The 27192-nt window shown below is 43.2% G+C and overlaps 2 protein-coding genes across 2 annotated transcripts in view; one reads left to right on the forward strand and one right to left on the reverse strand.

Moving 5' to 3' along the window:
* On the reverse strand, window positions 1–26579 carry LOC311137030 (ankyrin repeat and BTB/POZ domain-containing protein 3-B-like; the record flags this gene model as incomplete). The annotated part of the gene is made up of 16 exons (XM_084171346.1): window positions 1–1695; window positions 1998–2111; window positions 2430–2498; window positions 3518–3599; window positions 4753–4855; window positions 6786–6891; window positions 10703–10881; window positions 13749–13981; window positions 14224–14359; window positions 15047–15140; window positions 16162–16266; window positions 17778–17867; window positions 20849–21014; window positions 21333–21485; window positions 25804–26008; window positions 26552–26579. 16 exons carry the CDS (start codon window positions 26577–26579, stop codon window positions 1486–1488), a joined length of 2073 nt encoding a protein of 690 aa, XP_084027472.1. The 3' UTR covers window positions 1–1485.
* Window positions 4621–27192, forward strand: part of LOC311137405 (carbohydrate sulfotransferase 1-like) — a gene marked incomplete at its 3' end in the record, with an annotated part of 184349 nt that continues 161777 nt past the window's right edge. Inside the window, exon 1 of the mRNA XM_084171875.1 lies at window positions 4621–4668. The remainder of the gene's footprint in view (window positions 4669–27192) is intronic.

Raw genomic sequence — 27192 nt, forward strand, 5'->3', positions numbered from 1 at the left:
GAGCATTCATATAATTCTTTATATTAATCTTTATAGAGGAAACAGATATTAAGTCACACATTTACATGTGGTTTCACAATGTCTGGAAAACACAGAAGACGCTTCCCCGGTTTAAGATTTAAGACCGGTTTAAGACCCTGTTAATATTTTGAACTAGGCCCCTAACCTTAAAGTGTCTCAGAGTATGTGTGCTGATCTAGGGCCTATTTGAGCCTTTTAGATCATAATGAATAAGATTAAACAGACAGGGGGGCCTGATCCTAGATCAGCACTCCCACTCTGAGACACTTTTTTAATACAGGTCCAGGCCCTTTGTCGTTCTCTCCTGAAATGAAGACACCAGTACACTTCTACACATTTAGAGACGCATGCTGACAGTATCACTCCTCTACCCCTCCCACTCACTCTAACAGTCTCATGCCACTCTTAAACCAAACTGAACATAAACAAAACAGTCATTCTCGTGACATGCAACTTGAAACATACAGAACGATAACACATTGAAAAGAAGAGCGTTTTCTTTACAGCAATATCCAATGGTGAGACACATGAGAAGAAGAAACATCTGTAGGATATATACATTAACTTACAGGAAGAGCCTTAGCTCTGTGTTTTATTCACAATATTTACACATTTCTAACAGCGGATGAAGGAAGGAAATGTGTTCCTGTGTTCTCCAGCTTTCCCAAACGCAGTTTGAAGAATTTCCCAATACCTCACTCCTTCGCATGACTCCCTTGAAACATATAACCACATGACATACAGTATGTCCATATATCACTCTTACATTTAACAGACCTAGGTTCAAATACAATTTGACATCAAATACTTTTAAATACTGGGCGATTGACCTTGCCTGTCGCAATGGAACCAATAGATTAGTCGCAAAAGTGCAAACCCCACCCATCTGACACTCCAGGCAGACTAGAGCAAAAGCAGAAATTATTCGATTTCAAATAGTATTTGAACCCAGGTCTGCTCTTATGTTTAGTTTCGCTAGGTCCAGTCATAAATAGACTATAAAGCTATGTAGGATTGCAGAACAATTCTAAGAAAAGTACCAAGAATGATTCTGTCCAGAATACAAGTGGACAATGGCAGGTACGACTGCAGTCTGGAGACTAATGTCAAGGAGCGAAGCAATGTTGACTGGAGCTTTACAAATGATCCCAGATACACACACTCTTCTCACTGGGTCTCAGGGATATAGTCCCACTATTGCTGTGATCAATCAGCTTTATTACAGCTCTACGGAAATGTAATTTTCACCATTTCTGAGGTTCCAGCGTTGTCCACTTTGCCTAACTGCTCGGACCTAGGCTCAGTAGGCTGCAGGGGAATGGCGATGACGTGTGTCAGCACAGCAAGTGATTCAACAGCATTTCTGCTGAGTGTGGTTCAGTACAGGTATGTATTGTACTGGGGACAATGGTGACAGATGGACAATTCCAGTCCCAGTAGCAGCTCAATCAATCAATCAACCAATCAGACGATGGAGCCCTTGGAGGAGGACAGGTGGATGGACTGTATGCGGATGCCAAGGGTCTTCTCCAGATCCAGGAGTACGTCCGTGGCGGGGCTGCCTGGGGGCGTGTCGTACAGCAGCGTTTTGAAGGGCTCCAGCTCGATCAGCACCACCATGTTCTTCAGGAAGTAGCCCTCGATGTAGGCAGCCAACTCTGGGGCGTCCAGGAACTGATAGAGCAAAAGGTTGGAGAACAGATGAGTGTTGCCTAGTTTGAGATGTATGCCTAACCTATACATGTTTGTTCACACGCACACACATGCCTATAGTGCATACTGCAGCAGCACAGACAAACACAGAGACACCTAGCAGGCAGGCAAGAACAGGCAAAGATATTTACACATGATCACACACACAAACGCACACCTACGGCCTCACACATGCATGGATAGACAGTAGACACGCACATGCAGACCCACAAACCCACCCATCCACATATACATACATTCTCAACTCAACTTGACCCACTCACCTTGGTGTGGGTGTAGATCTCCACACAGGTTTCTGTGTTGATGTTCTTAGAGCAAATGACCTCACAGTGCCTCTGCAGCGCCTCCAGCTGGAAGAACTTGGCCGCTGACAGCAGCTGCACACACCAGAAAAGAGGACAGTTATGGCCTGGTAGCAGATCTATTTGTGCTGCCTTAACTCCTGACCTATGGTCACAATGACACAGATTTGGGTCCAGGCTAGGAAAAGTATTAAACGTTGTTGGACATATTGTATTACTGCTTCTCACTAACTGTGACAGATAGAATATTAATCTTCTCATATCAGGAAGTCTCTACATTGTACTTGTATCCACATTGACACATCCATATCAGTCTAGGTATCACTGCATCTTAGAGGTTATGACTCAGTATGACTGACAATGTCCAGAAGTGAGCCACTGTAACAGTCTTACCTCCATAATCTCTGTGTTTCTAATGTGCAGATGCTCCGTCCCACCGCAGTACAGGTATTGCATCACCAGCTGTAACAGTAGTGAGAACTGACGTTTACACAACGTTCACACAACATAGACTCAGTCAACCTGGAAATGGATTTGTCATGGGAAATAATCTGGGTTCTTTTTTTGTATGAATAGTCCCTTTTGAGAATGTATCACCATGTTATATGATATATGCAGTCCCATGCATAGACCTTTTGCGGGGCAGGTGCTCAAACAACAAAAACGGCACCCAAAAAAAGAATTTCTGCACGACCCGGTCACAGACTCGTTGAGCAATTATGACTTTGATTATTAAGTTACATAAAAGCAATAGACAGCCAAATCTTAATGGCTAATTAAACGACCAGTGACGGGGAGTAGTGAACTACACATAGTTCAACTAGTAATTGAACTACATTTTGCAGTAGCTTGGTGGTTGTTGAACTAAATTAAAATCTTGGTAGTGTTTTCAGTAGTTAATAACTTTTTTGCCATGTAGTGGTGTAGCTAACTACTGGAACTAGAAAAATATGGGTAAAGTAGGTAAGAATTTACTTTCTTTTTCAGCATCAGACCTACCTAATTCTCACTTGAAACATAGTTTTTGTGTTTAATCGGCTAAATGACACATTCTGTTAACATTTGACCCAAAAATGATCTGTTCTTGCAATTTGTAGTCTACGACATTTCAGATTTAGATATGATAATTTATCACAAAGTAGTTTGGATGTAGTGAACTACGTTTTCAAAGTAACTTTAGTTAAGTAAACTATATGTTTCTTAAGGGTAGCTTTAGTGTAGCTTAACTTCTTCCAGTGTGAAGTAATTGGTAGCATGGTAAACTATATTTTCAGAGTAGCTTCCCCAACACTGTAAATTACACATATTTTTCCCGAAAACAAAAGGGCACTTTAGAAACTGGAAGGGCAAAGGGGCATGTGCTCTGCACAGGTAGAGCTCTATCTGTGCACATGTCTGGATCTATGTATATATATGATTAAATTGTAAGGAGAAAACAGATGTCTAAGTAAACAGAATGGTTGTTTTCTCTTTGAACATACCAGGAATATGTTGTATTTGACGTGGCTGATTTCAATACATGTGTTTTCAGCAGCTGGTCTGTTTGCCAGAAGAGACTTAAACCTTGAGGAGGGGAGAGAGAAAGTAAGAGATAAATACAAAAGAGATAGAGAAAATGAGGATTTAGATACCTTATCTTGGTTGATATTACCGTAATAAACCTTGATTCACAATTGTTTCATTCATGGTCTTTACACTTCACCAATGAAAACCGTAATCACTGTTGTGATCAAGTCATACACTGTATTCTATGTTACAGAGTAAAACGTAATCACTGAAAGAAAATTGTGTATTTTACGGTATAGATAAGGTAATGGTTCACATCCATTTAAATGGGTTTTTACAAGGCCCTTGACACATACCACCAGATCTCCAGAACACGTCAACAGAGCATCGTCAAGGACATCAACCATCTTGTGACAAGCCCTCACTCACTGTATGACCCATCGGGTCAATCATCCTTAATGCCATGTGACAGGATCTGAAGTGAGAGTATTCTTAGGGTCCCAAAGGCCAGAAAAAATGACATTATGGATCAACACACTGACAATATTGACGCAGTCTCAACATATCTGCAGTCAGTCATATTTTTCATCATTGTGTAGCCAATGTGCAATCGCTAACCAGTTAGCTGTGTGTGTGTGTGTGTGTGTGTGTGTGAGTGTGTGTGTGTGTGTGTGTCAATGGTGTAAGCAGAGTACAGATGGCCCAGTATCCAGATCTATATGGTGAAACACAAACACATGTAAAATATATAGATCAAATGACCTCGACATGAATGATTTTCAGTTATGTATGGATAGTTGGGGACAGGAGTTTTTAGTGGCCTGATCAGGAAAAGCTCTCACTTGCCCTCAGATAGATTGGGTGGAATTTATACCATATCGCTTACATTTATCCAATCATTTCAGATCTAGGGGCTAGGGGAGATGTAGGAATATGCCCAGATGCAGTTTAAGCCTATCCTAGATTAGAAATCATGAATGGAGAATCTCCATTGAAAGTGTGTTTTAGTCCAGGACTAGGTTAATCTGTGTCCGGAAAACTTGCCCTGTGTGTCTGTTGTCTGTGTGTGTGTGTGTGTGTGTGTGTGTGTGTGTGTGTGTGTGTGTGTGTGTGTGTGTGTGTGTGTGTGTGTGTGTGTGTGTGTGTGTGTGTGTGTGTGTGTGTGTGTGAGAGAGAGAGAGAGAGAGAGAGTGCAGTGCAGTGTTCTGACCTGCCGGAGGCAGTGAAGAGCAGGACTTTGTGGGCGTAGAAGGGCTTCCCCTCCACTAGGAAGGTCACATCTGACATATCCTTGTTGTTCAGGAAGTGAGGGTCTGGAAGGCATACAGATTCATCATGTATTCCAAGTCACTTCTCAATGTCCAGTTTATTACTATCTTTAGCCACTATGGCACATGTCTCTCTGTTCGTGTGAATCTGTGCAGTGTGATACCCTATATATACAAAAGTATGTGGACACCCCTTCAAATTAGTGGATTTGACTATTTCAGCCACACCAATTGCTGACAGGTGTATAAAATTGAGCACACAGCCATGCAATTTCAATAGACAAATATTGGCAGTAGAATGGCCTTACTGAAGGGCTCAGTGACTTTCAACGTGGCACCCTTTCCAACAAGTCTGTTCGTCAAATATCTGCCCTGCTAGAGCTGCCCCGGTCACCTGTAAGTGCTGTTATTGTGAAGTGGAAACGTCTAGGAGCAACAACGGCTCAGCTGCAAAGTGGTAGGACATACAAGTTCACAGACGGGACCGCCGAGGGCTGAAGCGAGTAGCGCATACAAGTCGTCTATCCTCGGTTGCAACACTCAGTACCGAGTTCCAAACTGCCTTTGGAAGCAACGTCAGCACAAGAACTGTTCACCGGGAGCTTCATAAAATGGGTTTCCATGGCCGAGCAGCCGCATCCTAGCCTCAGTTCACCATGCGCAATGCCAAGCGTCGGCTGGAGTAGTGTAAAGCTTGGACTCTGGAGCAGTGGAAACATGTTCTCTGGAGTGATGAATCACGCTTCACCATCTGGCAGTCCGACAGAAGAATTTGGGTTTGGCGGATGGCAGGAGAACGCTACCTGCCCGAATGCATAGTGCCAACTGTAAAGTTTGGTGGAGGAAGAATAATGGGCTGGGGCTGTTTTTCATGGTTCGGGCTAGGCCCCATAATTCCAGTGAAGGGAAATCTTAACTCTACAGCATACAATGAATGCTATTCTAGACGATTCTGTGCTTCCAACTTTGTGGCAACAGTTTGGGAAGGCCCTTTCCTGTTTCAGCATGACAATGCCACCGTGCACAAAGCGAGGTCCATACAGAAATGGTTTGTCGAGATCGGTGAGGAAGAACTTGACTGGCCTGCACAGAGCCCTGACCTCAACCCCATCGAACCCCTTTGGGATGAATTGGAATGCCGACTGTGAGGCCTAATCGCACACAACTGTTATGTGGGCAGCTTGTCTCTCCCTTTTCTGTTTCCCTTCCTCCTTGTTTTGTCCCCTCTTTGTCTGTTGTTTCTGTATGTGTGTTTGTCCCCATTATGTGGGTGTGTCTGGAGTGGATCGGGGGGCGTGCTCAGGATCTGCCTCTCCTGTGCAGCTGCGGGTTGTTTCCAGTGATTCCTGCCTACGCAGCTGCATCCTATTCTCTCATCAACCTGCACTACTAATTCCTGGGCATGGCTCTCCACCGGCGCCAGATCGTTGTTCTTACTAGAGCGGTAACTTGGCTCACCAGTAAAGTTTAATTGTCTTTGTCTTCAGCCTGGCTTTTTACTCTCCTTAACCTGTCGTTTGTTTTGTCTTCAGTTCAGACATACCTCCCAACCTGCCTGCTTGCCTTCCTGCCTGCCTGCCTGCCTGCCTGCCTCAGCCTCTCCTTCCTCCGGAGCCGACTAGCCCACTCTGTTCCTTTTCTTCAGTTGTTTTTTGGACTAAGACAAATTGAACTTTTATTAAAATATTTTTGTTTCCTCCACTCCCTTAGTCGTGTTTTGTTTCTCTGAGTGCTGGGTTAACCATAGCGTAACAACAACATCAGTGCCCAATCTCACTAATGCTCTTGTGGCTGAATGAAAGCAAGTCCCCGCAGCAATGTTCCAACATCTAGTGGAAAGCCTTCCCACTCCATATTAATGCCCATGATTTTGGAATGAGATGTTCGACAAGCAGGTGTCCATATACTTTTGGTCATGTAGTGTATATGTAGAGCTATTGCTACAAAGTGTTAAAATCATCATTCTAGTGCTCACCCAGGCGTGAAGTCTGTTTCCTTTTGATCTCTGTGAGTTTGGGGATGGGGTATGGCCCGTAGCACTGGGTGAAGATCACTGACAGCTGCTGGCTGATCACCTCATTCTAGAACATAACAGACAGGAGGGGTTAGACATCAGGCAGGTTTTATTCGCTCCATACCCACAATATATGTGTACTTAGATACAACACTCCATACCTGGACCCGTACAAATCAGCTGGGCTAGACAATCTGGACCCTTTCTTTCTAAAATTAGCCGCCGAAATTGTCGCAACCCCTATTACTAGCCTGTTCAACCTCTCTTTCGTATCGTCTGAGATCCCCAGAGATTGGAAAGCTGCCGCGGTCATCCCCCTCTTCAAAGGGGGTGACACTCTAGATCCAAACTGTTACAGACCTATATCCATCCTGCCCTGCCTTTCGTAAGTATTTGAAAGCCAAGTTAACAAACAGATCACCGACCATTTCGAATCCCACCGTACCTTCTCCGCTATGCAATCTGGTTTCCGAGCTGGTCATGGGTGCACCTCAGCCACGCTCAAGGTCCTAAACGATATAATAACCGCGATCGATAAAAGACAGTACTGTGCAGCCGTCTTCATCGACCTGGACAAGGCTTTTGACTCTGTCAATCACTGCATTCTTATTGGCAGACTAAATAGCCTTGGTTTCTCAAATGACTGCCTCGCCTGGTTCACCAGCTACTTCTCAGATAGAGTTCAATGTGTCAAATCGGAGGGCCTGTTGTCTGGACCTCTGGCAGTCTCTATGGGGGTGCCACAGGGTTCAATTCTCAGGCCGACTCTATTCTCTGTGTATATCAATGATGTCGCTCTTGCTGCTGGTGACTCTCAGATCCACCTCTACGCAGACGACACCATTTTGTATACATCTGGCCCTTCATTGGACACTGTGTTAACAAACCTCCAAACGAGCTTAGAATAGAATATGTGGACAACTACAAATACCTAGGGGTCTGGTTAGACCGTAAACTCTCCTTCCAGACTCAATGTTAAATCTAGAATCGGCTTCCTATTTCACAACAAAGCCTCCTTCACTCATGCTGCTAAACATGCCCTCATAAAACAGACTATCCTACCGATCCTTGACTTCGGCGATGTCATTTACAAAATAGCTTCCAACACTCTACCCAGCAAATTGGATGTAGTCCATCCGTTTTGTCACCAAAGCCCCATATACTACCCACCATTGTGACCTGTACGCTCTCGTTGGCTGGCCCTCACTACATATTCGTCGCCAAACCCACTGGCTCCAGGTCATCTATAAATCACTTCTAGGCAAATCCCTGCCTTATCTTAGCTCATTGGTCACCATAGCAACACCCACCCGTAGTATGCGTTCCAGCAGGTATATCTCACTGGTCATCCCCAAAGCCAACACCTCCTTTGGACGCCATTCCTTCCAGTTCTCTGCTGCAAATGACTGGAACGAACTGCAAATATCTCTGAAGCTGGAGACACTTATCTCCCTCACTATCTTCAAGCATCAGTTGTCAGAGCAGCTTACCGATCACTGCACCTGTACACAGCCCATCTGTAATTAGCCCATCCAACTACCTCATCCCCATATTGTTATTTACATTGTTATTTATTTTGCTCGTTTGCACCCCAGTGTCACTCCAGTGTTAATACTAAATTGTAATTATTACTTACTACATTTGCACACACTGTATATAGATTTTCTATTGTGTTATTGACTGTACGTTTTGTTTATTCCATATGTAACTCTGTGTTGTTGTTGATTTTACCGCACAGCTTTGTTTTATCTTGGCCAGGTCGCAGTTATAAATGAGAACTTGTTCTCAACTGGCTTACCTGGTTAAATAAAGGTTAAATAAATAAACTAAATAAACCTAGTCTCTCCCAACACCTGCAATCCATTAGCAGGCCGGAGGTCAGCATTCATGAGAGAATTTGGTTCTGGGTTCCGAGATTACTCCATACCCACAATTTAAAAGGCATATTCATGTATAGATATCCACTACCACATTCACTCCCAAATCTTCAAATATCACAAGTCACAGTAGCTCACAGTCAACCATTAATTAAGGCCACTTGCAGACATCAGGTGATCCACCCTTTATCTGTGGACGGGGTGAATATCACACTGATGTATAGTAGCTATAATGCTGTTTTCTGTGCTGTATACCCACACGACTATGATAAACATAATATGTCAGGCTTGAGTGTGAGACGTCTCTGGGGACAGAATGGGCCTCTCCTATCGTAGGGTGTGTCTGAGTCACTGTGTGTGGTACTAGGGCCTATGGGAGAGAAGGGAGAGGGGTAGTAGCATGCACACACCCGCTTCACACACGCGCACGCACACACACACGCGCACATACGCAACGGACCGGTGCGCTTTATAGAACAATTCCCCTGTGTATTCAACAAATCCACGCTAGCATGACGCCTCCAACATCAATTACCAGCCACTTCACTCCACAAGGAGGTTAATGTGTTTTTCTACTTTCCAGACACAGGTTAAGCTTGCGTAGTTGTACAAACAAAAGCTATTAAAATGTGTCACACGAATACCTGATGTATACCCTCCTGTGAGACACAGTAGAACTACATTTACATTTTTGTCATTTAGCAGACGCTCTTATCCAGAGCGACTTACAGTAGTGAGTGCATACATTTTTATACAACATAACACAGGCAAATTCTCATATCACATCATGAACAGAAAAACAAATGTACAAATGTTCTCTGTGTCACTCACTCTCTGTTGTGCGTCAGCCTTCCCTTGTGTGTGTTAAACAAGGAGGTGTGAACAGACCGGCACACACTCAGTCTGACTAGAGGAAGATGAATGTTCTCTACCTTTAAGTCACACATCATTAGCGGGGATATGACAGAACAAACAGTGACGGGGGTCCCTGGGGTCTCAGAGAGATGGGGTCACTGCCTCCGCCATAGATCAACCCTGACAGGGACAAGGGCGGCTGCTGGAATGGGACAGGAGAGGGCAATGTGTGTCTGTGTGTGTGGGCATGTTTGTGTCTGTGTGTGTCCACGAGAGTGCTCATAAGTGTGTGTTTGTGTGTGTGTGAGAGAGTGTGTGTGTGTGCGTAAGTGTGTGTGATTGCGTTTCTGTGTGAGTGTCCACGTGCATGTGTGTGTTCATCTGCTCTCTCTCAGCAATAATGCACAAACCCTACTACATGACAGGCCAAAAGTTAGACTGGGAATAAAATAAAAGGCATTCTATGGTTATACTTAAGATAGGAGAGTCTAGTTATAATATATTATTGAGATATTCTGTTGGATCTAATGCTGCAGTGAATCTTGAGGGGATAAAGAGAGAAGGGTGGGTTTTTCAAGACTGGGTACGTAAGTTAGAACCGGAGGGCATAAATCATAAATCAACGCACTAATTGAAATGGATTGGGCCTGCGTGATTCTGTCAGTCACTGTGAAGCTGAGGGCTGTATTATATAATCACAGGAAGACAAATAGGATGAGTTCCAAATGCCACCCTATTCCCTATTTAGTGCACTACGTTTGACCATGGCCCATAGGAGGAAATTAGAATAACTATAGGTTATTTCTTAAGGGTTGTGAAGCAGAGAGAAGACATGATTATCTTCACTGTCAGGAGAGAAAAGGAGACAAAGAGGGGGTTATGGGGATGAAGAGACACGGGACAGAGAGGGATTGTGTGTTGGGATCTGTCAACTTTCAAATATGGTTGAAAGTTGACAGAAAGTGGGATGTGGATATGGAGAAAAGCAGAAGGCAGATGGTGACATTTGCGCCTGACTCAGAGTAAGAGTGCTGATCTAGAATCACTTTTGCCTTTAAGATCATAATGAATAAGAGGGGGGGACCTGATCCTAGATCAGCAATCGTCTGAGACACTTTTTGAATAGAGGCCTTGATATTCAGTCACCTTGCTGGCTCGTAGGATCTGAAACAAGAGTGGCAGGCCATGGGTGATGAGCTCCTGTGTGTACTCCTCCTCCTCGATACAGCTGAACTCCTTGAGCAGGCCCTGGATCAGTGGTCTCCGGTGCTGCAGGAAACACGTCCGCAGAGACTCCAACCAGGTGTGCAGCGTCCATGGGACTCCTGAGACACACCAAGAGGCATTATGTATACACTCTTAGAGAAAAAGGTTCCAACATGGTTGTTCGGCTGTACCCCTAGGAGAACCCTTTTTGGTTCCAGGTAGAACCATTTTTGGTTCCATGTAGAACCCATTTGTAGAAAGGGTTCTACCTGGAAGCCAAAAGGGTTCTTCAAAGGGTTCTCTCTTATGGGGACAGCTGAAGAACCATGTAGCCCTTTCCTGCAGTCAATGACCAAAAGCGCCCTCTTTGGAAACGAAAATCCTGTGTTTCTATGTCAAACAGTTTTGTTATATTTCAGTATTCTGTGATGTATATTAAGTGTAATATTGGGATGCAAACTCAAAATTGAATACATTTAAACTCTATATCTGACATGGTACAGGTGTCTTCTTTTTTGTGAGCCCATAACCATGTCTGTGAGGTGTATACTTTTGTTTCAAAGTAGATTTGTTTAAGACTACCAAGAAACACTCTGTGTGACCCTGATTTAGCCCACTGCAGTAAAAGGTTTTAAGGCTCTAGATTGCACCTTGTTTTCTAAGAGTGTACATCCACAGACATCCACACACACATGAGACATCCCACCAACTTTGAGAAAAAACACTTTATATCAGAGTTCCCGCCTGCGCACAGGTTGACATTTATTGGGATGAATCTTGTCCTGGAGGCAGAGCTGAGTGATTGCCACTAGATGGGCCAGCTGCAAAGTCAAAATTGCCTATATATTGTAAAAATGCATGATTTTTTTGTTGTTGCTTTTTGGTCTTAATTTAAGGTTAGGCATAAGGTTAGCAGTGTGGTTAAGGTTAGGGTAAGGTTTAACATCTGATTGTATGAGTTTGTGGCTGTGCCAGCTAGTGACTACCCTGTACAGCTGCCTCAAGTACATGAGTCATCCCAATAAATTCCAACCTGCACCTGCTTCCAACTCCTCCCACCTGTCTACACTGATTCCTATTGTTAATATTGGCAGTCATCTTGTCAATAAACTATAATATCTTTGCTTAACGGTATAGGCTTTATGTGGCTTAAGTGAGGGTGATTAAAGTGAGAACACACTACCAGAGCTCAGTGCAATTAGGAGACAAAATGACAAAAAACACAAGGTTGTTACACAAACAGCCAGGCCTTCATTCAAGTGGAAAAACGACAACAACACAGGTAGAAAATCTATAGCTAGCCTCATGTGAATGGGACGCAACCTAATGACCCCGGCTATATGGATCTCTTAGATTACAATGTATAGGGTGAACATGTATATCTAGTATACTGACAAAGGCTGCACATACAGTGGTGTGAAAAAGTGTTTGCCTTCCTGATTTCTTATTTGTTTGCATGTTTGTCAGACTTAAATGTTTCAGATCATCAAACAAATTTAAATATTAGTCAGAGATAACACAAGTAAACACAAAATGCAGTTTTGAAATGAAGGTTGTTATTATTAAGGGAAAACAAAATCCAAACCCACATGGCCCTGTGTGAAAAAGTGATTGCCCCCTACAACCTAATAACTGGTTGGGCCACCCTTAGCAGCAACAACTGCAATCAAGCGTTTGCGATAACTTGCAATGAGTCTTTTACAGCGCTGTGGAGGAATTTTGTCCCACTCATCTTTGCAGAATTGTTGTAATTCAGCCACATTGGAGGGTTTTCGAGCATGAACTGCCTTTTTAAGGTCATGCCACAGCATCTCAATAGGATTCAGGTCAGGACTTTGACTAGGCCACTCCAAAGTCTTCATTTTGTTTTTCTTCAGCCATTCAGAGGTGGACTTGCTGGTGTGTTTTGGATCATTGTCCTGCTGCAGAACCCAGGTTTGCTTCAGCTTGAAGTCACGAAAAGATGACCGGACATTCTCCTTCAGGATTTTTTGGTAGACAGAAGAATTCATGGTTCCATTTATCACAGCAAGTCTTCCAGGTCCTGAAGCAGCAAAACAGTGAGGCCTGCAGCTCTTTGGATGAGTCGTCGCTGCGCTCTTGGGGTAATTTCGGTCGGCCGGCCACTCCTGGGAAGGTTCACCACTGTTCCATGTTTTCGACATTTGTGGATAATGGCTCTCACTGTGGTTCCCTGGAGTCCCAAAGCTTTAGAAATGGCTTTATAACCTTTTCCAGACTGATTACTTTCTTTCTCATTTGTTCCTGAATTGCTTTGGATCTCTGCATGATGTCTAGCTTTTGAGGATCTTTTGGTCTACTTCACTTTGTCAGGCAGGTCCTATTTAAGTGATTCCTTGATTGAGAACAGGTGTGGAAGTAATTAGGCCTGGGTGTGGCTAGAGGAATTGAACTCAGGTGTGATAAACTACAGTTGAGTTGTGTTATAACAGGGGGCAAACACTTTTTCACACAGGGCCATGTAGGTTTGGATTTTGTTTTCCCTTAATAATAACAACCTTCATTTCAAAACCTTCATTAAATATCTTTGACTAATATTTAAATTTGTTTGATGTTCTGAAACATTTAAGTGTGACAAACATGCAAACAAATAAGAAATCAGGAAGGGGGCAAACACTTTTTCACACCACTGTATCTATACTGTAATTACTGTGAAGGCCTACAGAATGTACATCTATAGATCATTTCCTGTTGCAAGTTCACAGACATGCAATTGACATGTTACTGATCTGGCCTATTGATAGTTTACTGAGCCTCTATACCAGAGGAGGCTGGTGAGGGGAGGACGGCTCATAATTACAGCTGTAATGAAGTGAATGGAATGGAAACCATTTGTTTGATACCATTCCATTCAGTCCATTCCAGCCATTAGCCTGTCCTCCGACTTAAAGTGCTACCAGCCACCAGTGATCTATACCATATAGATGGACTATCCCAATAAAGTGTTACCAAAGTATGTACTCACCCAGGCTGCGTATGTCGATGGTGATATCCACGTGTCCGTGTTCAGAGCTGTGGTACATGGCCTCTCTCAGGGCCTTGAGCTTGGCCTTGCCCGTCCGGACCAGGTCCAGCTGGGAGGGGCTCCTCTCCTCCAGGCCCCTCTCCTCCTCTGTCCCCTCAGCCAGGATCTCCTCCAGGGACAGCACGTCCCCCTTCCCTTTCTCTGTCTGGGACAGCAGCTTACGGAACACGTTCCTTTACAGGGAGGATAGCAGACAGATATATTTGTTAGTAGTGATAGTGGCGATAATGTAAGGTATGATGATGTCAATACAAGTAGATGCAATGTGCATGTGTGGGGGGTGTCCGGTGTGTGCGTGCACACATGCGAAAGAAAGAGAGATAGGCAGAGAGACAGAGGCGCAGAAAGAGAGAGAGCAAGAATGAGAGATGTGTTTTCTCTGTAAAGTGTTTTGCTCATACTATTTAAGTGTTACCTGTGTCCATGTGCTGCGGCTAGACTGTAGGAGTTCATGTCTCCCTGAGGGGCTGTAGAGATGCCATTACGGTACATAGTTCCCACCATGGGGTCTGCTCCCCTCTCCAACAGCAGACTGACCAGCTCAAAGTTACCTAGGGGAGGAGAATGTTGCAGGTCAAGTTCCGGGTCAAGTTGAGCTGAGAATGTGTGTATGAGGGTGGCTTGTTGCAGATGTTGTGTGCGTGTGTCAATCCATGCATGTGTACATGAGGCCGTAGGTGTGCGTTTGTGTGTGTGAACATCTTCGCTAGTGTGCCTACAGATGTAGGATCTTAATTTTATCACTTTTGTTGCTGAGAAGTGTGCAGGAAATGCAAACTTGTAGTGTATTCAAGGTTTAAAAAGGCTTTTAAAGTTTGTAATTTCCACTTAAAAATGTCAGAATGTACTTGCCCTAATGAAAAATGTATCAACCCCTACAAAAAATGTCCATTAATTGTAATCCACATAATAATTCACATTTCCTGTTGCTGCAGGATTATTATTTTCCTGCTGTAGCAAACTGGATCAAATTAAGATCCTACATCTGTATACCTGCAAGGTGTCTGTGTGTGTGTGCGCATGTGTACGCTAGATCTCCCTGAAAAACTAAACTGAATTATTTCCCCAATTTAGGGTCCTGAGATTTCCCTAGTCAGGTGGTCAGGCAAAACTCCAGGGCCTATTCATAACATCCCACTGCATCTTGTGGTTATTATCAGCAGTGCCATGATGTTGTCCAGGTTGGTTGTGCAAGGTCGGCTGCAGGCTGTCAGAGGCATGCTGTTCCAGCGGTGTACCTGCAGCGGAGGCCAGCTGTAGTGGGGTCTCTGTGTAGTTCTCCATGCCATCCTGTAGGGAGCCCTCTACGTTGGCCCGGGCATCCAGTAGCAGCTGTGGAAGGCAGGGGGTGAGGCAGGGGTAAGGCAGGGGGGAGACACGTGGAGTCAGACTTATCTTCACTCTCTGAAGGGTTGGTATGAGCATCAGTGGCCCATCACCAAGATAGACTCAGATAGTACAACCTGAACCACATACTGGATAGTACAATATTACAGCCTGGCAGAACAGATGGCTTGGGAAATGGAGTGTGAAATTATGAAACTGAAAAGCCCCCAACCAAATCTGACTGAACATTACAGGTGCTTAGAGAAAGTTCTACCCGAAAGAGCCTGGACACTAAATCTGCATTTATTCAACCACAAATCCTGTTTTTCTTCTTTCCGCCCAAGTGATTCCCATGTACTAACGAAACCCCTTGATGAGGCTGTGGAAAAAGTCCTGCTACACCTTTTAATTTAAGAAGTAGAGCTAATTAGTTCTAGCAATTCAGTGGAAAGATCATTTCAATGTTGATGTATTGTGTTTGATAACCATTAGCAACGTGGACAAACAGATTGTCCTGTTTCCACTAAGTTAATGCAGTGTGTGCCACGTGCACTTAATCAGGAGGAAGTAGAGAATCACACAATCGTTCAAACTAGTACTTTTCTGACAATAAAATGGGACACGTTTTGGGACAAACACTCCTAAACATATTGAGTGTTTCCATTTCAACCAGTTTCCATTGGGTTTTCAAGCTCAGGTCACTTAGCATTCAATGACATTCAATAGACATAGAATTAGGAGAAAACACATTTGAGCTGTTATTATCACCATTTATGTCATGATAATAATAACCATGATACCAAGATTGGGGTCAATTCCATTTCAATTCAGTCAATTCAGGAAGTAAACCAAACCTCTAATTACAATTTTTCTCAATGCTTTTCAATTAGAAAAACTAAAATTCTGTTGACTTCCTGAATTGTCTAAATTGAAATGGAATTGACCCCCACCCTGCATGACACTATATGATGCACAATGAGAGGTGAACAGACAGAAAACACAATGAGGTGAGAAAGGATGACATCACTACCTGCATAACAGGGACATGTCCATGTAACACGGCGAAAGTGAGAGGTGTCCCCTGGCGCGTTTCGGGGTAGACTGAGGGGTGCTTGTGCACTGTGTTTGGCACCTGGGAAGTCATCAGGGAGGTTCAGGGAAGAGAGATATAAAGCCATTAAAATTCTAGTCTATGCAGCAAAGACAAGCAGCTAAAGGAGGGAGTCTAAAGGAGAGCTGAATCGTATTTATTAGGCACCAAACGGGGGGGGGGGGGGGTTGTTGTGATTGAAACAGGGAGGGTCTACTTGGACTTATAGACAATAAAAAAGATAATTTCTGTCTTCTGTTGCAAAATGTTTTAAAACGTTTTCCGTTGCATGACCTAATGAATACGACCCATAGGTAATTAGCTAGTTAGCCTGCAGCAAAAGCGGACATCCTGCTGGTTTTGTTGCTAAACCAACTCGATCGATTCTGTCTAGTTCTGCTTAATAGTGTAGTACTCAAAGATACTTTCCACTTTCCACTCTTTTCCAGCCTTGGTCTGTCTGTCTGGAGTCCAAGGCTGACCTAAGTTCACCTCAGTAACTAAACCACATCTCCTCTCAGGCAAACAGTCAATCAGGGGCTGAGACAACAACTGGGAGCACATGAATGTGAGGCTGTGAGCAGAGACCCGTGAACAAAGCACACACAATTCCCTCGAGCATCTCTCAGAGTCTCTGAAGCGGACACTCATTTCAAACTTTTCTCTAATTGACTTTTCTCTAATTTGCTTTGCTTTAATTTACTTTTCCTGACCTTAATTACTCAGAGGATACGCAGAGGCAAAAGTAACATGTTTAATATTTTTGACCTGCTGTGTGCAGTGCTTCAGAAATATTGGAAGCAACAAACAGTGTCCTGTTGCCTAATCAATCACAACAGTCACATGCTCCATTTAACTTTATTTAGATGAATCATTATAACCTCAAAATAAGCAATTACATAATCCATCCTCAGCCTACTGGAGTGTTGTGTTGAGTGCTTTGTTCTAAGGTTACCACTATCATGGCCGACATGAACTCTGACGTGATGGCTGGTGGGTTACACAGTCATGAGATGACTCAACAAGACTAGGACCAACAGGCATAGGCCACCATTACTGTAAGTAGGCTACAACCAAAGATCCCCCAAAGCTTATCAGGGGCTCCTTGAGAAATGCCTCAAACATATTACTATAGTATTTAATGTTCTCTTATCATTCTTCGTACCAAAGGCATAGCTAAAAGGTAAGCTTACAGTTATGTCTGTGTAATGAAATTGTAAACAGTGTGTCATTGAATTGTGTACAGTAAACAGTATTGTGGCCCGTGCCTCATGATTATGACCGTACCCTCTTCTCACTATACATACAGCATGGCAACAGGAGAGGAGGAGTGGGGACAGATGAGGGACAGCACAATCTGGGTTTTCTCCTGTCTCACATCACATACATTAGAATGATCCCAAATCTGTTTGTGCTGACTTGTCAACTCATATGGTCATTGTCACGCCAAATGAGACAATGACCATGGGAGTTGGCAAGACAACACAAACAGATCTGGGAACAGGCTACATACAAATCATTCTACACAACATGGTGTTGTCATCATCACTGACCTCACTGTTGATGTCTGCTCCAGCGTCCAACAGCATCTGGACCATGGCCTCGTCCCCTCTCACACAGGCGTACATCAGAGGGGTCATCCCCTGATGTACATCAGAGGGGTCAGGGGTCAGAATATACATTGGTCACATTACAGTTAGGGTTTTGTTTGACAGATAGTCCAGATGTTCCGGGTTATGTGAGTTGAATAAAGCAGATATGAAGCAGATGTCAAGGACATCGTTTTTGTATGACAGTGGATGGTTGCTTTACACTGTCTTTACACTGTGAGTTTGATCATCTGGGTTCGAAGACGTACAGTATCTCCTGTGCCCCACAATGCTGTGTTAGCTCGCAGAGCTAAAGCCTAGGCATTACCTCGGGGAGCTAACACAAGTCTTCAGGTCTTAGACAAGGTTACTACTCATCATGCGAGCGTGGTTCACTGAACTACCTCCGTTACATGAGCACAGGTCAAAGCCATCAACACATGGCAACAATCCTCAGCTTGACCTGTATCTGACTTCTTGGATATGCTTACAGCACACTTGGACACCATGTTTGATATTTCTCCCTCCAGCCACTTTGATTAACTACAGTGGCGTGTGGCATCGGTCATGGAAAACTCAGAGGAGTAATGTTCTGCAGCTCCCTAAGGCACTGGGAACAGCCAGTGTGTTTCCACTGGGCTCCTCATTCAGTCTAAACATCAAAGACAGGAGGCAGTCTGGAGGGAATGAGTTGCGTTCCTCAGCTCAGAACAGCCTCAAACTAAAAAATGAAAAATGAATGTGGCTGGTACACTAGATGTGTGTGTGTGTGTATACACGTTTGACTATACTTGTGAGTACCAGAAGTCCTCACAAGAAGAGTAAACCAACAAAAATTCAGAGAAGTGATGACATTTTGCCGGTCCTAACTAGTATAAAAAGGCTATTTTAGTCTTAGGAGTTGGGTTTAGGGTTAGGGTTAGAATTCTGGTTAGGGTTGTAATTAGTTATCTCAATTGCAATGGTGCCCTGAAGACAAACATTCCATCAACACAACAACTAAAATATAAAAACTATAGACAGCTATAAACACATTACATCAGGTTATTACAACAAGTAATAATATGCCATTGTTTCCATGGCTGCTCGGCCATGGAAACACATTTCATGAAGCTCCCGACGAACACTTCTGGTGCTGACATTGCTTCCAGAGGGAGTTTGGAACTCGGTAGTGAGAGTTGCAATCGAGGACAGACAATTTTTACACTCTACGCGCTTCAGCACTCGGCGGTCCCGTTCTGTAAGCTTGTGTGGCCTACCACTTTGCGGCTGAGCCGTTATTGCTCCTAGACGTTTCAACTTCACAATAACAGCAACTGGGGCAGCTCTAGCAGGGTAGAAATGAACTGACTTGTTGGAAAGGTGGCATCCTTTGACGGTGCCACGTTGAAAGTCACTAAGCTCTTCAGTAAGGCCATTCTACTGCCAATGTTTGTCAATGGAGATTGCATGGCTGTGTGCTCAATTTTATACACCTGTCAGTATAGTGTATGTTGGAAGCTTGTAGAGCAGAGCTTTGTAAACAAGAAGGGAGTAATGACGTGTTCTACGGGACTTTAGAGAGGTCCAGCCGACCTTCTGATACAGGATGCAGTGATGATTATTAAAACTTCTTCCTTCTGTTCATGGTGAAGCAAGATCTATTTCTAAAACAGAAGCCCACATTCAATCTTAGCTTTTTAACTAACTCATCAGTATGTTTTTTAAATGTTAGATTTTTATCAATCCAGACACCCAGATATTTATTGGCGGGAACGATGAGAGAGCCATCCAATGAGTGAATATGTAGCCCATCTGAGAAATTTTTCCGTGAATTAGAGAAAAATAATATATTTAGTTTTGCCCGCATTAAGTACAAGTTTAAAATCAACAAGGGCTTTCTGTAATTCAACAAAATCAGATTGCAGCTCTAACAACGGCTGGTCTACAGTTGGGACAATGGCATACATAACAGTATCGTCTGCATACAGATGAATATTACAGGATTTAATACATAGACCAATATTATTTATATAAATAGTAAAGAGAACAGGTCCCAATACCGACCCCTGCGGTACACTTTTCGTAATATTGAGGAAACTAGACTTGACACCATCAGAAAGCACACATTGTGTCCTGTCTGTTAGATAGCTCTTAAACCATTTGCAAGACTCCTTGTCCAGGCCCATTTCAGACAGTTTTTGAATGAGTAGGGAATGGTCAATGGTGTCGAATGCCTTGGAAAGGTCTATAAATAGGGTAGCACAATGTTTTTTATGATCTAGGCAATTTAACACATCATCTAAAACCAGACTAGTGCATGTTTAGAATAGCGTGAGAAGTTAAAAAAGTTATTCGCTGGGAGTTGGTCAGGGATTGTAGTACCTTGGCTTCGCAAAATAACTTGGGAGTTTGGGCAGTAATTATGTAAGTCAGAAGGATCTCCGCCTTTATGTAGGGGGAGGACGTGCCGCTTTCCAATTCTTAGCGAAAACACCAGCAGCAATTGTCAAGTTAAAAATACAGGTTAAAGGTTCAATAATGAGTGGGGCAGGGTTAGGGTTAAGTTTAGAGTTAGAGGTTAGGGAAAATAGGATTTTGAATGGGAATCAATTGTTGGTCCACAAAAAGTCCTCACAAGTATAGTAAGACATAGCTGTGTGTGTGTGTGTGTGTTGTCCCAATGGACTGATGTGTGTAGGAGAGAGTGGGCAATACTGAGTTTCACACGTTCACCACAGAGAAGAAAAAAAGTAGCAGGTCAAATTGAGTTGAGAACATGGGTGGGTGGTTGTGGGTGTGGGCATGTATGTGTGTGTGTGTATCCATCCATGTGTACATGAGGCCGAAGGGGTACGTTTATGTGTGTAAGTGTATAAGCATCTTTGCCAGTGCTTGCCTGCCTGCAAGGTGTCCGTTTGGTTTTGTGTTACGTCTGCTCGATGTACTGTGTGTGTGTGTGTGTGCGTGCGCGTGTATGTGCTTGCATGCATGCATTTGTGTGTGTGTGTGTGTGTGTGTGTGTGTGTGTGTGTGTATGTGTGTGTCTAACTAACCTGTTCACTCATGCTGTTGATGCCATCAGGCCCCAGCAGATTGACAGCCTGTTTCACCAGGTCGGTGCGGCCACAGTTGAGCATGCGGAAACCCAGGTCCTGGAGGAACTTAGCCTCTGTGGAGGCTGCATCCAGCTTCCGGGATGCACAGAAACAGTCATCCGTCCTGGTAGGGAAATCACAGGTAAGGAAATCAATTAGCTGAATTTAGAGTGTTACACTGATTCTGGACAGAGATGATGTGTGTGTTAACTGATTTGTGTCAATGTGAGGACAAATAACAACTGTATGAGAGGTGTGTGTGTGCGTGCGTGTGGTTTTGTGTGTGTGTGTGCGTGTGTGTGTGCGTGAGCGTGCACATGCGTCCATACGTGGTAGTGTGCGTGCATGTGTGTGTGTCTGTTTGAGTTCATATTGTTGAGTGTGGGTGTTTCGAGCCTGCATGCGTGCCTGAGTGCCATGTGTGTGTGTTTCCATGCCGTACTTGAGCTGGCGTGGTTCACAGTCCACCCCTGGCAGCAGCAGCCTGGCGGCCTGCCGGACGTCGTCACTGTCCACTGAGAAGCTGCGGCGGTGCTCCGCATGGGCCACCGACACCCTGATCCACTCCATCAGGGGAGGCAACACCAGGAAAGGCCTGCAGGGGGAGACACCCCCCCCCCCCCCCACACACACACACACACACACACAAACGCACACACACACACACACACACACACACACACACACACACACACACACACACACACACACACACACACACACACACACACACACACATACAGGAGTCATCAATATCAGCTATGGGCTGAATGGTACCGGTAGAAGTTGTCCTGGTTTAGGTACAGATCTTGGATCAGCTTAGCTTACACAAATTCTAACCATTATCATTCAAGGGATGGTGGGTAGGGGAACGCAAAACTGAATTGAGATCAGTGTCTTGGAGCAAAGTTATGCTATTCCTCCTACTCCTTTAGTCAGAGACCCTAACAGCTGGTTCCCATTTAAAGGACAATTGTATTTGTTCCTTAGAGGATGGAAACACATATGAATATGTATCTGCACCTGTCTGTCATAGACATATTCTTATTATTAATATGAATATACATGTAATGTTAATATTGAATAATACTGATGTGACTCTAGATCACTGCTAATTATCTCACACAAAATAGCTCAATGCCTTGAATGTCCTTGGCCCCAGCATCACTCCTACATGTACACTAGCAGTCAAAAATGTGGACGTACCTACTCATTCAAGGGTCTTTCTTTATTTTTGCCATTTTTACATTGTAGAATAATAGTGAAGACATCAAAACTATGAAATAACACATATGGAATCATGTAGTAACCCAAAAAGTGTTAAACAAATCAAAAATATATTTTATATTTGAGATTCTTCAAATAGCCACCCTTTGCCTTGATGACAGCTTTGCACACTCTTGGCATTCTCTCAACCAGCTTCATGAGGTAGTCACCTGGAATGCATTTCAATTAACAGGTGTGCCTTCTTAAAAGTTAATTTGTGTAATTTCTTTCCTTCTTAATGCGTTTGAGCCAATCGTTTGAGCCAACATTTTAAGCTAAACATTTTAATCTGTTGCATAACAGATCAAAACGTTTAGCTTAAAATGTTGATAAACTAATAGGCTATTTCTTCACATTATAAGCACAGCAATGCGCACACAGCAGTAGGCTATAAGTGCGAATGTTCCAAAATGCAATCAATTAGCGGGAAAACACCATTCTCAAAAGTGACCGCAAATGTGATTATGCATGTAATGCTTTTGTTACAAAGGTGCATTTTTATGGTCAAAATTATCTTCCCCAAACTTGAAACTCACGTGCTCCGTATGTATGCCAGTTAGGCTCTACACCCGTTGTAAAGCGGATTAATATGATTAATTTTAAGAAGTTATTTGGCCACTTTAGTTGTGATACAAACCTTATCAAAACATATAGCCTATGGGCTAGGCTACATGAGGTGTGAGACTATGATTTGAAAAAGTGCAAAAAAAAGGCATGCACTGTTTCTTGCCTTACTGCACAGAAGCTGAGCATCATTCACAAGTGATAATATATCATTCACAAGTGATAGGCTAATATTGTCACCCATCAGACTGTTCTTGATTTAATCTTGCACAAAATAATATATGTGTGAAATGTGTTTTGATTTAGAATGGACCATTATCATGCACCTGTCTAGAAAAAAATACATGTCATCTATGCACTTAAATAGCAAATGGAGGACGCTTTTTCCGTGGTTCATTTTCATGCCAGCCAGGTAGGTTATACTCCTGTTGTAAAGAGAAGCAATGTGCTTGATATTAGGAAGGTTGAGAAATAAATATAGTAGGCCTAGCCTATAGAAAGCTGTAGGGATCCTCCTCTTTTTAATAGAGGCCATCACTTTGTTCTTTCACGCAATTGCATAGCCTATAGAAATGTAGTGGAACATGAGCTCATGGGCTCTCATTAAGTGTTTGATTAGATTTTTGAATACATTTGCATTGATGTCAGAGGGATTAGAGGGACCATAGAGTGCTGAGTACCAGGCAGTTTGCAAGTTTGGTAGGCTACTAATGACCATCAAACGCATCAGAGCTTGGAGAAGCCTAATTTCAAGAACTTTGAAAGTTTCTTCAAGGGCAGTCGCAAAAACCATCAAGCGCTATGATGAGGACCGCCACAGGAATGGAAGACCCAGAGTTACCTCTGCTGCAGAGGGTACATTCATTAGAGTTACCAGCCTCAGAAATTGCAGCCCAAATAAATGCTTCACAGAGTTCAAGTAACAGACACATCTCAACATCAACTGTTCAGCGGAGACTGTGTGAATCAGGCCTTCATGGTCGAATTGGTGCAAAGAAACCACTACTAAAGGACACCAATAAGAAGAAGAGACCTGCTTGGGCCAAGAAACACGATCAATGGACATTAGACCGGTGGAAATTTGGAGTCCAAATTGGAGATTTTTGGTTCCAACCGCCGTGTCTTTGTGAGACGCGGTGTGGATGAACGGATGATCTCTGCATGTGTAGTTCCCACCGTAAAGCATGGAGGAGGAGGTGTTATGTTGTTGGGGTGCTTTGCTGGTGACACTGTCTGTGATTTATTTAGATTTCAAGGCACACTTAACCAGCATGGCTACCACAGCATTCTGCAGCGATACACCATCCCATCTGGTTTGGGCTTAGTGGGACTATCAATTGTTTTTCAACAGGACAATGACCAAACACACCTCCAGGCTGTGTAAGGGTTATTTTACCAAGAAGGAGAGTGATGGAGTGCTGCATCAGATGACCTGGCCTCCACAATCCCCCGACCTCAACCCAATTGAGATGGTTTGGGATGAGTCGGACGGCAGAGTGAAGGAAAAGCAGCCAACAAGTGCTCAGAATATGTGGGAACTCCTTCAAGATTGTTGGAAAAGCATTCCAGGTGAAGCCGGTTGAGAGAATGCCAAGAGTGCAAAGCTGTCATCAAGGCAAAGGGTGGCTATTTGAAGAATCTCAAATATAAAATCTATTTTGATTTGTTTAACACTTTATTTGGTTACTACATGATTCCATATGTGTTATTTCATAGTGTTGATGTCTTCACTATTATTCTACAATGTAGAAAATAGTAAAAATAAAGAAAAACCCTTTTGTGTTCAAACTTTTGACTGGTACTGTATATCTGTCATATATCTGTCACACTATGACACAATTTGTACCAGCGTTTCAAAAGACACAACCCCACATCATGAAGTAGTGTATATTTTGTTGACCAATATATTCCACTACAAAACCAACAGAAAAGCTACATAGTTCACGGGCTAGCTTGAAGACGTGTTTCCGACCATTCTCTTTGAAGATTTGCAATTAAGTGTAGACCTAGGCAAGGTTTTAAAACGTGATCACGCAGCATTCCCAATTCGTTAGGAACCTATCTTCGTGGTGCTCAGAGCTGAAGCAGACTGGGGAAGGAGACCTGGAAGACACATTAGCAGTTAGCTCTCCATTACAGGGCTGTAAAGTCTGGAGCCCCGGAGGAGGCCTGCTCTGCATCAACTGCCAGCTTATTCACCCATTTCCCCTTCCCCTGACAGAGGTTCCACATAGCCTCAGGACATTCTGGGCCGGTGAGGTTATATAATGTATAGGAGCTTTTCCTCACCAGGTGACTTGGCCAGGAAAAACTCCAAGCCAGTGTTAATATGTACAGTGTAGATAGATAGGTATTTGCCATAAATTCATTAAACACATATTTACTGTACGATATATTGTGTATAACTGTAAGAAGAAGAAAAAATTTACTGAATTTGTAAGCAGGATATTCCCATAGGGTATATCTGAGCAACATTTCTTGTAATGACGTCAGTTTCGCAGTTTTACCGCACGGTAAGAGTTTGACCAAATTCTAAGGTATAGGAGGGATCTCAGAATCAACATCATGTAAATGTTGGGTAATGCATAATACCATTCTAAAACATGGACTCCATACAGCCTATAACTTGTATTGAACTGTAATGACTATGTCAGTTAAAGTAATTTAGTAAAGCCATCAATTTTGGCTGTGCTCATGTTTCAATAATAATTTCCTGCTGATTGTTAGGGTTTACTATACCATGCACAAGCTGTCAATTGACTCCATTAAAATATTTTTCCTCTATAGGAAACCATCTGGTTAAGGGATGTGTGGGAGACATTGGAGGCTCACTGTTAAAGCTGAATACAGGAGGTGTGTGTCGCATACTTCAGAATGGCTTTGGTTCACTATAGAATGAGTACTACTATGACATTTGTGTCTTACCCGTCTGATCAATGGATGAATATGAATCCTAACTGTCTATCTACACCATTAACATAACAGCCCATATATATAACAGTCTCCCATGAGGTGTGTGAGTGCGTCCGTCACTGTGTTCCTGCTTGTGTGTGTTTGTGTTTGTTTCTGTGTGTGCGTGTTACCTCTCTGTCTGCAGGGTAACCTTGGAGGGTTCTACGTTGGGGTTTTCCCACTCCATCTGTGGACAGTGCATGAAGTAGCAGAGGGTGTAGAGTGCCTCAGGCTCCCAGTGTACTGAGCTGCTCTTCTGGTGGATGGGCGTCCCGTTGCTTTGGTTCTTCACATGCAGCGGCTGGAGGTGGTGCATGGCCCGGGATACCAGGTCACCTGCAGGACACAATGAAAGGATGAGGGGTTATGCGCATCAAAAATAATATCAGGAGCTGGACAAAAAGAAGGTAATCAAGAAATGGAGGGAATGTCGGCTCGGTTTCACACTTGCATGCACGCACGCACACACACACACACACACACACACACACACACACACACACACACACACTAGCACGCATACATGCTACACACTGTCAGGGGCGATAGATAATACTGGGAATGTCAAGACCCCATGGTGAAGAAACACCATAAACACAGACAGACAGGCAGACAGACAGACAGGGTTCATACCTATCCTCTCTAAAGGAGCTTTCGTTGAGTAAAAGCATAGCCACGACTGGTTTCTATGAAATATGAAAATTTATATTCATAATACTCTCCTTGCTATTTACTCATGCTCTGCATAATCCACCAGTACTTTAAGGGCCTGCAGTGGCACTCAAACTCTCTGCTTAAAAGGATTTCCTCATAACATTAGAATATTCTCCAGATGCTTAGTATGCAAACACAATTTGCCAAAAACTGTTTTCCACAAACTTTCTACTGAGCTGAAGGGACACGACATATTGCCTTCTAATGCCCCGCAGACGTGGAAGCCAGACAACGAGACAGCTGGGCCCAGATACAATCCCACTGAGCCTCAGTAAAACTGTACGAGGTTTTCAAAGTCTGCAGTATTTATCTCATTGACACAACAAGTATTACTCCTCACACTTTTGCTACTGTATAGGGCAGAAAAACACATTTTATATATTACTCCGCATTAGAAACATACTGTAGGCTATATACTTCTACATCTCTATCATAGCATGACATTCTGAAACACTTGGGCCCTATCAGCCCGTACACTTTTGTTACTATATATATATATATATATATATATATATATATATACACACACACTGCTCAAAAAAATTAAGGGAACACTAAAATAACACATCCTAGATCTGAATGAATGAAATAATCTTATTAAATACTTTTTTCTTTACATAGTTGAATGTGCTGACAACAAAATCACACAAAAATTATCAATGGAAATCAAATGTATCAACCCATGGAGGTCTGGATTTGGAGTCACCCTCAAAATTAAAGTGGAAAACCACACTACAGGCTGATCCAACTTTGATGTAATGTCCTTAAAACAAGTCAAAATGAGGCTCAGTAGTGTGTGTGGCCTC

Source organism: Coregonus lavaretus (assembly GCF_964263955.1).
Source record: "Coregonus lavaretus genome assembly, chromosome: 11".
NCBI lineage: Eukaryota > Metazoa > Chordata > Actinopteri > Salmoniformes > Salmonidae > Coregonus > Coregonus lavaretus.